At 37.6% G+C, this 18203-nt stretch overlaps 1 protein-coding gene across 4 annotated transcripts in view; it reads left to right on the forward strand.

Moving 5' to 3' along the window:
* acap2.L (ArfGAP with coiled-coil, ankyrin repeat and PH domains 2 L homeolog) overlaps positions 1-14974 on the forward strand; it is a 56863-nt gene extending 41889 nt beyond the window's left edge. For 2 of the 4 annotated variants that reach the window (XM_018261769.2, XM_018261770.2), the window contains 6 exons: positions 4132-4224; positions 7008-7213; positions 7686-7795; positions 8621-8731; positions 9379-9440; positions 12837-14974. In XM_018261769.2, the coding sequence (XP_018117258.1) occupies positions 4132-4224; positions 7008-7213; positions 7686-7795; positions 8621-8731; positions 9379-9440; positions 12837-12940 (686 nt within the window). In that variant the 3' untranslated portion in view covers positions 12941-14974. Of the gene's footprint in view, positions 1-1861; positions 1990-4131; positions 4225-7007; positions 7214-7685; positions 7796-8620; positions 8732-9378; positions 9441-12836 lie in introns of those variants that run through there. The other 2 variants (XM_018261771.2, XM_041563303.1) reach the window with 2 other exon arrangements.
* The last annotated feature ends 3229 nt before the right edge of the window (positions 14975-18203 follow it).

Here is an 18203-nt window from a genome sequence, read left to right on the forward strand (position 1 = left end):
ATCCGGAAACCCGTTATCCAGAAAGATCCGAATTGCGGAAAGGCCGTCTTCCATAGACCCCATTTTATCCAAATAATCCAAATTTTTAAAGTGATTTGCTTTTTCTCTGTAATAATAAAACAGTACCTTATACTTAATCCCAACTAATATATAATTATCCGTTATTGGAGGAAAACCAGTCTGTTGGGTTTATTTTTATGTTTACAAGATTTTCTAGTAAAATAAATCATAAAGATCCAAATTACGGAAATATAAATTTTTCAGAAAACCCCAACTCCAGAGAATTCTGCAAAACAGGTCTCATACCTGTAGTAATTTCTGGCTGTCTCTCTCTGGCAGCCCACTGCTGAGCCGTAAGCCTAATATTAGACGTTACCCCATCTCCCTTAATTCAAAGGGATTCTGTCATGATTTTTATGGTGTAGTTTTTATTCCTAAATTACACTGTTTACACTGCAAATAATTCACTCTACCATATAACATTTCATTCCTAATCCAACGTATATTTTTATTTAGTTGTAATATTGGTGTGTAGGCAGCCATCTTAGGTCATTTTGCCTGGTCGTGTGCTTTCAGAAACAGCCAGTGCTGCACTATGGAACTGCTTTCTGACAGGCTGTTGTTTCTCCTACTCAATGTAACTGAATGGGGTTGCAGTGGGACCTGGATTTTACTATTGAGTGCTGTTCTTATATCTATCAGGGAGCTATTATCTGGTTATGTTTCCATTGTTCTGTTGTTAGTCTGCTGGGGGAAAGGGAAGGAGGGTGATGTCACACCAACTTGCAGTACAGCAGTAAAGAGTGACTGAAGTTTATCAGAGCACAAGTCACATGACTGGGGGCACCCAAACTGAATGTATAGCCCCCTGTCTGATTTCAAAATTAGATATAAAAAAAAATTCAGTTTGCTCTTTTGAAAAATGGATTTCAGTGCAGAAATCTGCTGGAGCAGGACTATTAACTGAGACATTCTGGAAAAACATGTTTTCACAAGACAGTATCCCTTTAGCATTTGATAAATATTCTTATTAAAGGGATCCTGTCATCGGAAAACATGTTTTTTTCAAAACGCCTCAGTTAATAGTGCTACTCCAGCAGAATTCTGCACTGAAATCCATTTCTCAAAAGAGCAAACAGATTTTTTTATATTCAATTTTGAAATCTGACATGGGGCTAGACATTTTGTCAATTTCCCAGCTGCCCCTGGTCATGTGACTTGTGCCTGCACTTCAGGAGAGAAATGCTTTCTGGCAGGCTGCTGTTTCTCCTTCTCAATGTAACTGAATGTGTCTCAGTGAGACATGGGTTTTTACTATTGAGTGTTGTTCTTAGATCTACCAGGCAGCTGTTATCTTGTGTTAGAGAGCTATCTGGTTACCTTCCCATTGTTCTTTTGTTTGGCTTCTGGGGGGGGAAAGGGAGGGGGTGATATCACTCCTACTTGCAGTACAACAGTAAAGAGTGATTGAAGTTTATCCGAGCACAAGTCACATGACTTGGGGCAGCTGGGAAATTGACAATATGTCTAGCCCCATGTCAGATTTCAAAATTGAATATAAAAAAATCTGTTTGCTCTTTTGAGAAATGGATTTCAGCGCAAAATTCTGCTGGAGCAGCACTATTAACTGATTCATTTTGAAAAAAATGTTTTTTCCCATGACAGTATCCCTTTAAGATTTTGTCCAGATGTTTATTCTTTTTGTGTAAAATTCATGAATAGGTGACTGGTGGTGTTTTACTGATTGTGTCTAATCTCAAACCGTCACACTTTTTCTTTCACCAGAGAGTTGTCTGGTTATCTTGACCCTCTTTCCTCTTTTACTGCCTGCTTTATGCTTTGCTAACTTGCATGTCCCCAGCGGTTGCTGTTAGCAGTGACGAAGCAAAGCGAGAGTCTCTCTTCTGTCCTGATGAGCTAGTCTCACTCTTCTCCTACTTTGACACCTCTTCAAAACTGCGTAGTAGTAAGTAACTACTCTAGTTGAGTGTGCAAAGTTGTTTTCTCATTTTTTATATGCTTTAGGTGCTGCTTCCTTGTTTCTTTTCTGTTGATCAGATATCTCTGTTAAATAGGTATTCCCTACTTTTCAACTTTCTTTTTCGTTAAAGGGAAAATATACTCTATTTTTAATTTGGGTTTCTCATAGACTAGGCAAGGGTATACTGTAAAGTATATGTTTACTTTGTGTAGAGTAGATTCAAACCTCTGTGAGTTTACACCTGCTCATGTGAACTGGCACGGTGCTTAAATTCTCAAAATAGTTTTCAGACTTGAGTCTACTAATTGCTCAAAAAAGGTGGCACTCCGGTAAGTTGAAAAGGTGGTTGTGTCTACGAAGGCTAAGGGATTTTTTTAGTCAAATAAAGTAAGCCATTCCCCGATTCATTATAAAACCTTATTTATAGAGTATACTCTCCCTTCTATTCACATTTCATGCTTTAGTGATCTGTAGCTTCTTGTCATTTTCTTGTTGACTTACTGCTCATTTGATGTGTCCTGCCAGAGTGGACTTACCATTACATCTGTGATAGTAACAACATGTTCAGTCCATACACACAACCTGTACATAAAATAAGCACAACTTTTAGTAAAGGTCATTTCACACAGTTTATTTGCTGCTTCTTGTAGGAGATTAAAAATGTTTTTTTTTTTTACTTCCTCTGGAAATATACAGATATCTTTTCATTTTTTAAATGTTGGGAGGTAGGGCACACACACATTTAAAGGGGAGCAATAACACAAGAAAATGTAATGCGTGTTTTATATTTAAGTATTTTACTTCTGTCCTGCATCGCCAAATATATTTTTCATAGCAGTATCAGCCCAACATAATAATGGGTAGCTTTATTGATTAGCACATCTGCCTTGCAGTGTTGGAGCTTAGTTTCAGTTCCAGCTAAGGCAAGGAGCTTGCATGTATATCTTGTGCTTGCATGAGTTTATTTACACTCTTCAAAAACATACAGGCAGAATAACTGGCCATACTGTGTGGATATGATGAAGGGGCCTTAGACTGGAAGCCTCACTGGAGCAGGGTTTAATGAATGATGTGTAATGTATGTAAAACGCTGCAGAATAGGTTGGTACTTTATAAATAAGGAATTGTATATAAAGGCTTTCATCCAGTACATTTCAAGAGAGCCATTACAACCATTTGACCCATTTTGCATTTTTTGCAGTTGTGAGCCCTAAGCTTGAATGGCTTCTTGCGTATCCACATGTGTATGTTAAGCATACAACAACGTCCTTACAGCAAGGAAATGCAGCTTTTAAAAGTGTAGCGTATCGGTAGTATATAAATGCATTCATTGATGGCCAGTACAGTTAATCAAGACTGGCCTCTTTAAGAGTGCAGCATTGATGGCTAGTTCTGTCATTTATATGCTAGATTGCTCTTAGCTAGTCTGTTAGATAAATGTTGTGGCCATGACTGTTGCCATTGGGATAACCGGTAGCTCAATCTCATGTGAGCCTGCAGCTTTCTTTTAGACAGAGGAGAGACTGCACACAGACACCATGCTTCTCTTGCTTCAAGGAGACAAAAGCATATGAATGGTAAAAAAAAGCAGGAAGTGAAGTGGCTGTGGCTTCTCTTCACTTACTAATCTATTGATGCACCAATTTAATATCACCATACAGGTATCAATATTAACACAAAACAATGTTGTAGTTACACGTTTGGCCAGCTTTAGGGTATTCATCATTAAAAAGGACTTTTTAGGAGCAGAACTCTGTTTCCTTCCCCGGATTCTGACATATTGAACCAGCTTTTCTTATTTTTTAATTTCATGTGCATGGATATTGTACAAAGCCAGGGGTCATGAATATGTGCTTAGCATGTCGCAAGTCCATGTTCATTTCAGGCTGTTATTGTTCAGGACAAAACCATTTTTTATGCACTGCATAATACCAAATAATGCACAAATTCTAATTGTTAATTTTACTAATACACGTTTCTAGAATACTTTTTATTAATATAATTATGGGTTTACTGTTATTGTATGCTGCATTATGGCACTAACCTTCTGCATGTGATGGAATTACAGTGCAATGAGAACAGTGAATTGAATGCAGTTAATAAAGGATTCTTTATATCAGCCAACTTAATCGCTTTTCTTTTTTAATCAGTGAAAAGCAATGACAGTGGGATACAGTTCAGTGCTGAGTGTAGTCGTGAAGCTTTAGCAGGGACAACATCTTGCAATAGTCTGTTTGATCAAGGTGGGTATTGCCCTTTTCTTAACTAACTTCACATTATTTCAGTGTACTGACACAGTTATACAGTTCTTAAAGGGTGGTTCACCTTTAAATTAACTTCTAGTATAATATAGAATGGCCAATTCTAAGCAACTTTTCAATTTGTCTTCATTATTTATTTTTAATAGTTTTTTTTTCTCCATCTGACTCTTTCCAGATTTCAAAAGGGGATCACTGACCCCATCTAAAAAACAAACACTCTGTAAGGCTACACGTGTATCGTTATTGCTACTTTTTAATTCTTATCTTTCTATTCAGGCCCTTTCCTATTCATATTCCAGTCTCTTATTCAAATCAATGCATCGTTGCTAGGGAAATCTGGACCCTAGCAATTGAATTGCTGAAACTGCAAACTGGAGAGCTGTTAAATAAAAAGCTAAATACGTAACTCAAATAATAAAAATGAAAACCAATTACAAATTGTCTCGGAATATCACTCTCTACACCATACTAAAAGTTAACTCAAAGGTGAACAACCCCTTTGAAGGGACAGTATACATCAAATGAGCTGAATGAATAGGGCTTATATTGAACATACTTGTAACCCTATCTTGGCTAGAATAGGCCTTGTCCAGCTAGATGATAGAGAACATTGCCTGCATTGGACCCCCTTTCTAAGGATGTGCCTTCGCTGGTAGGGTGAAGGGAATGTGTTGAGCAACTACACCTCTTTTATGCTGTTGTATTGTAAGTAAAGGATGTCAGAAGGTTCTTGCAAATAACAAAGCGCAACAAGCTTTATTGCAGCTCGACATGGTTTATTCTGTATACCCACAAATCCAGGAAATATTTACAAATACTGACAGTACACTCAAGGCAGATACAGCACAATGTGAGAGAGTTCCCTCTTCCCTCTAGGGTAGGGATTTCAAGCTATTTAATAAGAATTATATTTTTGTTTTGACAATAAACAAGAATATGAAGCCAGCTGTACTTTAGTACTTCTTGTCACTATTGGTCCCAAAGAACGTAAAAGGAGCTAAGAAGCCCCCAGACAATGAGCTGCTTAAGGCTGCTGCTTAGATAAGGGAGAGGTTTGTTTGTTTGTTTTAGGACACATGTAGTTACTAGTAGCCTACTACTACTACTACTACTACTACTACTACTACTACTACTACTACTACTACTATGGTTACAAAATAGACAATAGTGATAATTGTCTCTGCTAAAACACTATGGGGCAGATTACCTAAGGGTAAGGACACACTGGACGATTTGTCGCCAACGTTTTTTAAAAGCAAATCGCGGCGACATATCGCTCGTTTTGTCTCTGAACAAAACCAAATGAAAGACGCCAGCTCCTGTGCCCACAGCGCGTTTGTGAATCGCCTGTAGCTCCAAAACGCACTGAGACCCTTTTCGGAGCGATTTATCAGAAATAGCATGTACTTAGAAAAGCACTGAAATCTCCTAGACACGCACACACATACAGATAAGTAGCAGCAATTGTATTCAAATTACAATGCGAACGCAATGACGCAAGAACGTAAAGACGCCAGGTTACAGCGGGAAGCACAAACCGTTTCCGGTTTGGGTGGAGCACGTACCGCACAGAGTAATGGGATACAAATCGCTCTGTGCCAATAGTCGCTGTGAATCGTCTGTTCAAAAAAGACGATCGTCTTGTCGCCGCGATTTACTTTTTTAAAACGTTGGTGACAAATCGTCCAGTGTGTCCTTACCCAAAAGGGAGAAGTGGCTAACGCTAGCATCAATTCGCTAGCGTTACTGCCTGCAGGGACTTTGTCGATTCCCTAATGGGCGCAGGCGTCACTTCGCTAGCTTCGCATTCTAACGACAGGCGAATTTTCGCTCTGGCGAATGGACGTAACTCCGAAAAATCACTAAGATGCGGATTTTACTGAACAATACCTCATTCGCCATACTTGCCTTCGCCGGCTCAGACCTGGCGAATTGCAATGGAGTGCAAACGACTTCCTCAATTTTTAGTGCAAAAAGATGCTGTGTCTTTTCCTTTTCTGGAGTGATAGCCTGCAAAGGTCCAAATTTTTTTTTTGTGTAACTGGGTCCCCCCATCCATTTTCTAACATATACATATAACATATAAACTATATAGTGGGATCATGTGTAGGGCATTATAACAACTCTATTTTCTTTATGAAGGTTCCCTGGCATTGTATAATGTAATGTATTTGCTGCAGCATATACATCCATGGAACTTTATCATTTCCTGCCGTATGCAAATTAGGCAACGCTAGCGCATCTTCTCTTTGATTGCCGAAGTAACGATAGCAAATATTCTCCAGCGTCCTGGAGGCAACATCGCACTTTAGTGAATTGGCGTTGTTCTAGCGAATTTACGCCTGCTGAAGTGTTGTCATGGCGGCAAAACAGTCGCTGGCGAGTTTTCGCCAGTTAGGGAATTTGCCCCAATGTCTGTTTTAGCAGAGACAATTTTCACTATTGTCTATAGTAGGGTATTTTTTTGGGGCTTTTTCTACCTACAAGTTGCTGCTTCTAGTAGCTCCGTCTGTCATTGCCATAAAGGTATATAGGCTGTGAGGTCCGTGAAAATAGCCCAACCTCCCAATTAGTGTTCTAGAATGGCAAAAAATAGATGAATATAGATTCTTTTACATTAAAAATGGGCACAGGACTTGCCTACTTTTTTAAACTTTGTAGCTCTTGATGCCTTTAATTTAGTATCGCAGTTGTTTAATTAATTAATAGAATATAGAATTATTTTCTTAAACACTTAACACTACTTTTTTAAATCTGTATTCCAGATGGGGAGAAGAAAGAAGAAAAGCGAGATTCTTCAGTGTTTCAGGAATCAAATGTTAAGAAACTCCTGCCTGGGCCTCAGTTGTACGAAGCTTCCTATGAGGCAAATCTTCCAGGCATGGCTGAGGCATTAGCTCATGGGGCTGAAGTAAACTGGGTGAACACAAAAGAAAACAATGCCACACCACTTATACAAGCTGTGCGCGGGGTATGAACTTAAGCCCATAATTGTTTTACAAACTTGTATTAAAATTTCCATTTCTGAATTTAAAATTTAGTTACTGTACCAACTAAGAGTGTGAATGCTACATAACAATGGTGTGAGGTTCTCACTGTTCTCTCTTTGTGACTTTTTATCTTTCTGAGGCTGAGATGTTCAATTTTGTGGTAGAAAAGGCAGATAGTGAGAAGAAAAACAGTATATCATTGGTGGTTTGTTTATACAAAATCAGTATTATTAGTAATTCCATAGTCACCTCCTCATAAAGAGAGCAAATATATAGTAGAACCATAGAAGACAGGGGCGCATGCAGTGCAATGATTTAATCAAAAACCATTTATTGTAAAAAATAAAACCGGCAATCTCCAGTAGTACAATGCTACATAGCAGAGCCAGATCAAACAACTTTGTAACCCATACCACACTGGCTAATTATCTTATTTCCCTGTGTTCTTATTAGGGTTCTTTATTAACCTGCGAGTTCCTGCTTCAGAATGGGGCCAATGTTAATATTCGTGATATTAAAGGAAGAGGGCCACTGCATCACGCAACACTGCTTGGCCACACAGGGTATGTCTTTACTTAATTTTTCTCTTCCTTTTCAGCCTGGAACATTTGTACTGTTTTGTCCTTCTAGAATGTCATTTATGTGTGACCTTGGACAAGCCAGTTTAATTCCAAGTGTTCCAAAACATGATTTACAGAACTAGTGGCTCCTTAGGGCAGTAGCACAAATGGGCACTATCATTGCAGCATTATTGAACTACAAGGAAACCCAGATTCAAGGGGTGGGCTATTCTAATATATTTTGGTGGGCAGACGTAGAACTGTGCCTGTGCAGTAGAAAAAATAAAACCTGAAACGTCTGGAACAGGATTCCAGGGAAAGGTTAGTTAGATGGATGTGCTGTTTTCATTTATTTTTCCCGGGTTGTGCACTTTTTTCTATTAGAGCGCCAGGCAGTGGAAAAAGTGATTGGATTCACCAGGGAACATATTGACCTCAGTGTTTCTTGGTTTCCTTTAAGTAGAAATGATGTACTGAAGCTCCTGTAACCTACGCCCATACCACCCTCCCACTGTAGAATTGCATCCCACTTGAAAAGCATTTGTGCCAGCACTTGTAAGACAATAGTTGCTTGAGTTGTGTCAGTATACTATTAGTTAATTTTTGTCTTACAAGAGCAAGTCTGTGAAGGGTGTCTAGAGGTGCTTTGCCACTGCATCTTTGGGTTATTTAAATAAGTGGTGTCCAAAAGTATCCATATGCCAATAATTATAAACTAATATCAATTTAAATATTTTCATAGTGTTTCGAAGTAATTGCAATTTACTCGTGATCCTTTTTTTCTATATAAAATGCACTGTTAATCCGACACTTATATCTTTTTCCTAGGCAAGTTTGCCTTTTTCTGAAGCGAGGAGCAAACCAGCATGCAAGTGATGAAGATGGGAAAGACCCTTTAAAAATTGCCATAGAGGCAGCTAATGCAGACATAGTAACACTGTGAGTCAATGGATTATGGAAGCAAGGACAGAAAATGTTTTAGGACACAATGTTTTAGTTACACAGAGATATTAGTAACTCCTAATTGTAGGTGGTTATAAATGTGTTTCATGCTGCGTAATGGTGTTTCTATAATGTTCAAGAAGCCTCAGCTAAAGTACCCCAGACCTAAGCAGTGAGATACATTTCTGTTGTCATCCTCTCTGCCTGTGATAAGTTTATGATAATAATGACGATGATACAAATGAGTCCTGGGTGGATAGTGTTTAACAGAGTAGAATGTATCAGCATAGCAGGGTATTCTAGGATTTGTATTATGCATATACTGCATGCTAAAATAATGGCTAGTCCTTATAACGTATTGACTGGCATAGCTATATGAATCAAGAATAATAATAGTATCAAACATGTTAATGATCCCATGACTATTACTACATCACTTGTAGGTGGCAGACAGAAAGCAGCTTGGACTACTAGTCCATTTTACACATGACCTTTGCCATTCTTGTTGTCTTGTGGAAGGAACAAAATGCTCCTTGTTAAAAATGTTCCTCATTAAAAAATTTTGATTTCATTTTTATGTGCAGAAGATAAAAATATTATCCTATGATATACAGCAGTCATTTTTGTGTTTCTTCTGTACACAGATTGCGGTTGGCACGTATGAATGAAGAAATGCGTGAATCAGAAGGACTTTACGGACAACCAGGTCAATATTGCATATACAGCCATACTTAAATGCAATATAAAAAATCCATGCAAGAATTTATTATTATACAACTTGGAGTTATAATGCCCTTGGTGTAAGTGGTGCTTTGCAAATGACTGAATCAGCCAATTAGAGCTTGGCAAATCTGTCAGCAACTCACAGTATGAGTGTGTTTACAGCCAAAAAAAAGTTAGGTAGAATTCACCTGGCACCTGGTGGTTTTTATGTTGGCATATTTTGGTATGCTGAAATGTCCCACATGCTATAAAAAATACTGCTGCTGCACCACTTTGTTGCATAAAGTGAATAGTTTAATTTATTAGGTCAAATAACCAGCCTGGTTATCTGACCTAATACATTCAACTTTTCACTTTTTGTAACAGAGTTGCTGCAGCAGTATTTTTTCTAGTATGTCTACTTTACCACTGGCAAGGGTTTAATGGCTGCTTGCTATTATTAAATTGTCATACTTACTAGGGTATTCAAAACAATTAATCATTTGCATGGCTCTTCTTGATGACTAAAACAAGGGTACTCCTGTGTATGAAAGGTGTGTAGATAAATGTTATTGGTAGTATTGGTAAATGGTAGTATGCTACGTAGGAGGATCTAAGAGCTAATTTTGTTTTGCAGAGAAATATGGCTTTCTGTAAGATTTAAAAAGTCTTCTGGTAAATGTTCCTGTCTGTTAATTATGTTTATTGGGTCTAAAGTAGGCAATATGTTGAATATATATATATATATATATATATATATATATATATATATATATATATATATATATATATATATATATATATATATTGCTATTTGCTTATCCAAGTGATTGTTAAATCTGTGACAAGAGCAGATGCTTGTGGTAGTGACACAGTAGTCTATTTGCCATAAACAACTGGTATATGGTTTATACTTCTAGGAATAGTGCTGCATGTGCAACACATGAGTGAGCATTTCTATTTTAGCAGAGCTTACACTCCGTGTGCCCTTGCTCTTATGATCACTCTGCAATTTAGCTGAAATTCTTTCAGTGTTAAACCCACAGAAATGAAATCTGTCACTTAACCTTTGACACATCCACAATGAAACAAACCGTCTCCTGTTCGTTACAAAACCAGTGCCAGTGCAATCCTTGGGAACAGACATTGTGTTAATCTGTAGTATTCTCAAATTAATCACAGTTTGGGACTTGATTCAAAAATGTCCTATTGCTGTGTTGTTCTTTAATCCCACTGGGTTAACAAGCAGAATCCAGCTGACTGTAAACTATGCTTTGGAAAATATATTATTGCTTAGAATTAAAATTAAAATCTCATGTGAAATGATTCAGAGAAGCTTTGGAAAGATTTATTTATGTTCTTAAATGAAGTGTGCGGTAAAGCTGTGCTAGATCCATGTAAAGATAGCAACTTCCCTTGAATTTTACAGTATTTATGTATATGGTTTTCTCTGCTGGCAACTGGGTGCTTATAACAACTTTAATACCTAAGGCTGTTTACTAATACCTTACTTGTAAACTATGGCGTGCTAATAAACAGTGCTAGTTTATTCCAATAACATACTTCACAACACTTGAAAACTAGAAAGAGGGACACAGCTGACCACTGGGCATAATGTGGCAGCAACATTTTGACCACACCAACTGTTTACCAAAAACCGAGACATGCAGTAAGGTGAGTGCATAAATGAATTAGCTACACTTGCACAAGCAGAATACCACAAAATAGTTCTTCTTTCTAAGTGATTCCTGCTGCTTGTCTCCCTCTGTCTGCCTGGCTTGTAAAAATAATGGAAAGCACAGCCATCTTTGATTCCTCCCCCATCAGCGGCCAATCGTCAAGGTGGCAGGAATTTAATCTGCATCCTGGGACTGTGTTTTTTGTAGTAAAAAACGATACTGTCCTGCACACATTTGAGTTGTGAGGTATGCAATTGTCAGGGCAGAGCAGTGAGACTGGATCATATAGGTGGTTAGGGTTTAACTCAGGGCAATCTCCACTGACCCCAAAGGAATGAAAAAATGTAATGTAAATTTCACTGCTTTCCAATTAACTGACTGACATATTAGCTTATCAATTCATTATTTTTACTATTTACATGAGCTACTACTGACTAGTAATTGGGCCGCACAGCAAGACCCTTGGGCCTCTAAATTACTTTGGGAACTATACATTTTCTATGAACTTATTATACTGCATCTACTTTTCAGTCCCACTTGGCCCCCTATAGTTCCTGGGCCCCCTATCAGTCTGTTTCCTCTATAGTTACACCTCTGCTTTTTAGTACAATGATTGGTGGGATTGTATCATAGTAGTTGTGACGGCAAGTTCAACCTGTTGTCCTAGCAAAATCTCCCTAACTGCTAGTCGATCATTTGTTTAGCACACCCAAGGGAAATGGCAAAGCATTTTGGCACTGCATGCTTGTGTTCATGGGGGGCACCACATAACTCAACTTGTACAGGGCCCAAGCATTTCTTATGGCAGCCTGTGCCTTACAATAACCTTTATTAAAGTATAAGTAGACCTTAAAAATAAGTTAATATAAAATTGATGAGTGGGTTATTCTAAGCACTTCTGCAATGTACATTCATTATTTATTTTTAATTCCAAGATATTAAGGGATACATGTACTGTTAATATGAATAAATTTTGTTACAACAGCGCCACCTGCTGGTCATTTTCCCACCAGTCTGACCAGCAAGTAGTCAAGGAAGTTGTTGGGAGAAAGAAAGAGGCTGATGTTCTTCTGCTTAGGAAAGATGTGAGAGGTTTCTAATTTTATTCCTAAGCAGAAGAACATTAGAGCAGCCTCTTTCTTTCTCCTGACAACTTCCTTGACTACTTGCTGGTCAGACTGGTGGGAAAATGACCAGCAGGTGGCGCTGTTGTAACAAAATTCATTCATATTAACAGTACATGTATCCCTTAATATCTTGGAATTAAAAGAAAATAAATAATGAACGTACATTGCAGAAGTGCTTAGAATAGCCCTCTCATCAATTTTACATTCACTTATTTTTAAGGTTTAATTATCCTTTAAGTTTTGTTGTTATGCTTCGTAACATTCCATTTGAATCAGGAGTCATTTCCATGCACAGCATAATACAGGTATGGGATCTATTCTCTCTGTAAGAAAAGTATCTTGTACTTGAAAGTAATTAGGATAGCATAAATTCACGTTATATAATATTAATGTTTTCTAGTAACCTTTCAGCATGAAGCACTATGATCTGGTAAGGTCCCTTACTTTGGAAAACCCCAGGTCCCCAGCATTCAGGGTAACAAATCCTATATCTGTACTCTGAACCCGTACCCTGAATCCACATTTCATATAACTGTGGGCTTATGTGTTTTTTTTCCTAGAAACTGATTTCAGTATTTGTTTTTCTCTCTACAGGGGATGAAACGTACCAGGACATTTTCAGAGATTTTTCCCACATGGCGTCCAACAACCCTGAAAAATTAAACCGGTTCCATCAGTCAGATTCTCCAAAATCTTGATTGGTGTTCAAAATATGCTGTATACTCCAATGTCATTATATTGGGAGGGGTCACATGTTCCTAAAGTGGCAGCAAAGGGACTTGGGGGTAGGTGCAAATGCTGGGTAGCTCGTATCGACAAGATCATTTGTCTGTAAAAATTATTTTTGTAGGGTGCTATAGAATCACATGGAAGGCACATCTGTTAATCAACTTTTGGTGTATTAATACGGCCCGTGACTTTGTAAAATCAAACTACCTTGCATTTTATTAAACAGATTAGCATTATTAAGGTACAGAGCAGACCAATAGTTTGCACACTCAATAAATGACCCTGTCAGTGAAAGTCAGCAGTGTAATTAACAGCTTTCCAGATATGTCTGGCACATATCATGTAGAAATGGCATGACTAAAATGGAAGCACTGACATTACCTACAGAAGGGCAGTCAGTATATTTCCACTGCATTCTTTCTGCTTAGAGCCTTGGGAAGGAACACCAGAATTTGTTTCCGTCTTTTTCTTTTATGGAAGCTGTGATGTATGTTTATATGTAACGCATTTAGCAGTTCTTATTTCATGAGAAATGTAGTAAATGTAAAATATTTTAGTTTGGCCTTACCTTGTCTATATGCCCAATTCTTATCATCTAGATTCTGTTTTTCATCCTCTTCCCTTTAATAAACCGCTGTTTTCTTGCATATGTAATATGCGCACACATACTGACAGCCTATAGGAATGCTCCAAAAATCACTTTGGGGGTCTTTATATAAGATTTTTCAGAATACTGCATCCTTGCGTGCATCTGCTACTTGCTAATACGTGGGGAGGCAAGCATTAATGCATGTTTCTATAGGCAATACATTGATGTCAGTTATGATGGAATAATCAGATATATACATTTTATTGATGCCTTGTGGCAATATGATGGAAAGTATTTTTATCACTGTGTGTCATTGCCGCAATTTACGAATGCACCTATTTTTAAACACAAGTATTTACTGCAAAGAGACATGCATATTTACATCTCACATTCTTTCTGTGGGAGGCTGACTGGCAGCAAATTGTTTTATAATTGCAATATAAATGAACACAATGCCTTATTTCTAATGACTGTTTCCTCCTCTGAATATATGATTATGTGTAACGCACCTTGTTCATGTTATAGATAATGTTAGTTGTTGTAGTTCTAAAGCTGGCCATACATATGGAGATCGACATGTTTGGCAAGGTCGACAAACTAAGGATTAATTATATTTTAGTTTGGATAAAGTACAATGTACTGTTTTATTATTACAGAGAAAAAGGAAATCATTTTTAAAAATCGGGATTATTTGGATAAAATGTAGTCTAGGGAAGACGGCCTTTCCGCAATTTGGAGCTTTCTGGATAACAGTAATGGTTCCCATACCTGTATAAAAATAGGCTAAAAGCTGCAAATCTGTTATTGACAGCAGTGACGTAGATGCATTTTAGTAGTACAACAATCCACTGAAGCATTAACATGGCACATGTACGGACTGTAGGAAATCTATGGAACAATGCAAATAACGAATAGAATTTTCCTAGTGAAAAGTTCTTATGCAAATATGTTGTTTAATAGTCTATTGTGAAAAAAACAGGACTCCTGAAAGCTTCACAGACAGGAGCAGCCAGACAATTCTGTATTATACTATATAAGAGAAATACAAATCTGTTAGGATTTATATAAGGTTGGCAACCATGTCAAGCCTGTATTGTAAATATAGTTCTATAGTTTTATGATGGAACTATTCGACAATAAGAACACGCAGTTAGCGGAAATCCAGTTGGAGTGGTCAAGATTGCTTTCATTGTTCTCCGGCTGAGATCAGCTTAGATGAGCCTGTGTCCACCTTTTTATATGGTCAAAAGCTTTTACCCACAACCTCAAGCTTCTGCTCCATCCCTATTGTAACCACTTTTCAAAAACATGTTAAAAGGATTCTGTCATGATTTTTATGATGTATTTTTTATTTCTAAATTACATTGTTTACACTGCAAATAATTCACTCTACAATATAAAACTTCATTCCTAATCCAGCAAGTGTATTTTTTTTAGTTGTAATATTGGTGTGTAGGCAGCCATCTCTGGTATATTTGCCTGGTCATGTGCCTTCAGAAAGAACCGACACTTCAGGATGGAACTGCTTTCTGACAGGCTATTGTTTCTTAGATCTACCAGGCAGCTATTATCTGGTTACCTTCCCATTGTTCTGTTGTTCGGCTGCGGGGGGAGGGGAGATCACTCCAACTTGCAGTAGAGCAGTAAAGAGTGACTAAAGTTTATCAGAGCACAAGGCACATGACTGGGGGCACTTGAGAAACTGACAACATGTCTAGTCCTATGTCAGATTGCAAAATTAAATATAAAAAAATCTGTTTGCTCTTTTGAAAAATGGATTTCAGTACAGAAGTCTGCTGGAGCAGCACTATTAACTGATTCATTTTGATACATGACAGTATCCTCTTAAGTATTAAGATTTTTGCCTTTCCTGTGCAAGTGATATTTAATTTCTTTGGCATTTCAGTCATTGCTTTAGTCAGGTCTCCTGACATGACCCTAATTGTTCCTGCTTGCTCCGAGTAGGAGTGCAACTACATTGATATGTGATCATACTGACTATATGCAGGCAGTGAGTTGGCCACAGAATAGTCCCTGAAATGGCAATAAAGACATCTCAGCAAGGTTTAATACAATAGGCCGCATCTGACTTTCCTATAGTCTGACACTTGTCTGGCCAATCTACAGTACTAATTCATCGCTCAGGCAGTGGTTCCCAAACTGTGGCGTGGGCCCCTTGGCGGCTTGAAACAGTGGTAGAGGCCATGTCTGAATGTCATTTGATGATAGATTTGGGGAGAATGACTATTTTCTCTACTAGATACACCAGAAAGTTCAGCTTGAAGACAATTAGGATGATATTTGGGATGAAAAAATGTTGCTATCTTAGTGGAACTGAGGCCTAATGATACAAAAAACACAAATATATTTTGTATATGTTTAGCTTTTTATGTGGTAAAGGGTTCACATCTAAGTCGTTGCAGCGCACTCCAAGGTCAAAAGGATCGCTCAGATAGATTATTGGTTAAAAAATCATCCTTTATTGGTTTACATCAGTTTAAAAGAAGAAATGCTAGCTCATTGTGTGGTAAAGGGGCCATAATCAAAGCTCTGACCTCTACGGGGAGCTTGGGAAATTTGTAAGAACACCTGCTTTATGCTATAAGGGAGCATATTTATTAGGCAACATAAAATTCCTATATACTCCCCAAACCAAAGCGTGCAAAAAGCTTTCATCACATTTATCTTATGGCAAATGCTATACTGCCCATATGTTGGAGTTACCTGGCAGATAGAATAGAATGAAACTTAAGTGGAACTATAATTGCCATATATTGTGATTTCTTTTATATTATTCAAATTTTCTCTCTACATGTGGCCTGTAATGGTCCTTGTATTGAAATAGTTTCCTGTTTTAAAGGCCAACTTCCCTCCTATTTGTTTGAAACAGTAGGCTGTGTAGCTCACACAAACTTAACTCCTGATCATCCTCTCTGTATACCAGTGATTTCCTTGTAGGTAGAGAGTAACAGGGTCAATGTAAGAATACTTGCAACAGTAGTACTTGCTTGGAGTAGCACTGCTGACCTTACTGATGTTTTGTGCCCAAGGCCACACTTGCAAATATGCTTGAACAGATGGAAGACTGCCCCTGGCTTTTCTTCAGTATTCACTTTATAATCATACGGCTTGCACAACATTTCAGGTACCCTGGCAGGACCCTTTCTAATGTTCATTGTAATAGTGGTGAGAAATAGGAGGAGTGTACAGACAGGTGCTCAGGGCACAAATCCTCAATTTATGGGACCTCAAACTTCGACTCCTCTGTTTTTAAACGAACAACAACACCAAAAACTGAAAGCGCAACAAAGTAACTAAAATATATGTACTGTTGCTCTGCACTGGTAAAACGTTCTTTTAACATGGCAATTACATCAGGAACAGTAACACCAATAAATGAAAGCATTTTAAAGTAATTAACATACAATATACTGTTAGCCTGCACTGGTAAAAGCTGTGCGTATGTTTCAGAAAGATTAGTATCGTTTCTATAAACAAGATGCTGTGTAGTCATGGGGGCAGCCATTTCAGCTGAAAAGGAGAAAAGGCACAGGTTACACAGCAGATAACAGATAAAACACCATTGGACAGGGCTTATCTGTTATGTGCTGTGTAAATTGTGCCTTTCCTCCTTTTTTCCAGCTTCTTTTTGTAGTAGTCTTTCTAAGGCAAACACAGAGCTTTTACCAGTGCATGCTAACAGTATATTGTATGTTAATTATTTAAAATGCTTTCAGTTATTGGTGTTACTGTTCCTAATGTAATTTCCATGTTGAAAGAAGTTAAGTACACAACATAGAAGGCATTTTATCACTGCCAAAGTTCAAAAATATAAACCATATCCTTTGGTAATTCTAAAGCAAAATCAAAGTTAAACTACATAAACCAAAAACAATTGGAAAACCTAAACAAGTTCTATATTGATTGAACCTGGCATATAGTAGAATAGCTGTTAAATACAATCCAAAGTATTTTTCTTAGAAACAGAATTACTTCTGCCATAACCTCTTATAGAAGCTCCTAAATCTGATTTGATTATTTTCAGTGCTTTTAAGTTATTAGGAGTTGTAGTTGGTACATTTTTTGGTGACTCTTGACATCACAGCTCTGGAGGTAACAGATTCAGCCTTACATGTTCTTCTTGCTTTTATAAGGTAGAATGAATAGATGAAGAGGAGATTGTTATACAGGGTATAAAGAGGGTGGCACACTATTAGGCTTATGGAACAATTACTTTGGGCATATTGCTGTTCTTCTGTTTTTTTCTGAACTAAAAATGTGCTGTCAAACGACCCTTTTAGATTTTTATCACAATGAAATGATCACTACTTATCCAGAAGCTCTGCAGCTTGGCCAGAAGCCATAATAAACACTGGTGCATTTTCTGGTGCTAGTGGGGTGCTGAGTTTTCAACTGCACCTTTCAATGACACTCATAGGAAATGATATTGGGGAAGTTGTGCTGGTTTTATAAAAACCACAAATAGAATTAAATGTCTTTTGCCATAGCCCAAAGAAAGGAGGTTTAACTGCAAATGTTCTCAACCGCAAAATACAGAACTATAAAAAAGAAGAAATAAAAATAAATGAAGAAGAAAATAAAGAAATTGCACTTGGGACTACATCTGACTCTTATCTCGAGTA

The sequence above is a fragment of the Xenopus laevis genome, chromosome 5L (genome assembly GCF_017654675.1).
Source record: "Xenopus laevis strain J_2021 chromosome 5L, Xenopus_laevis_v10.1, whole genome shotgun sequence".
Lineage (NCBI taxonomy): Eukaryota > Metazoa > Chordata > Amphibia > Anura > Pipidae > Xenopus > Xenopus laevis.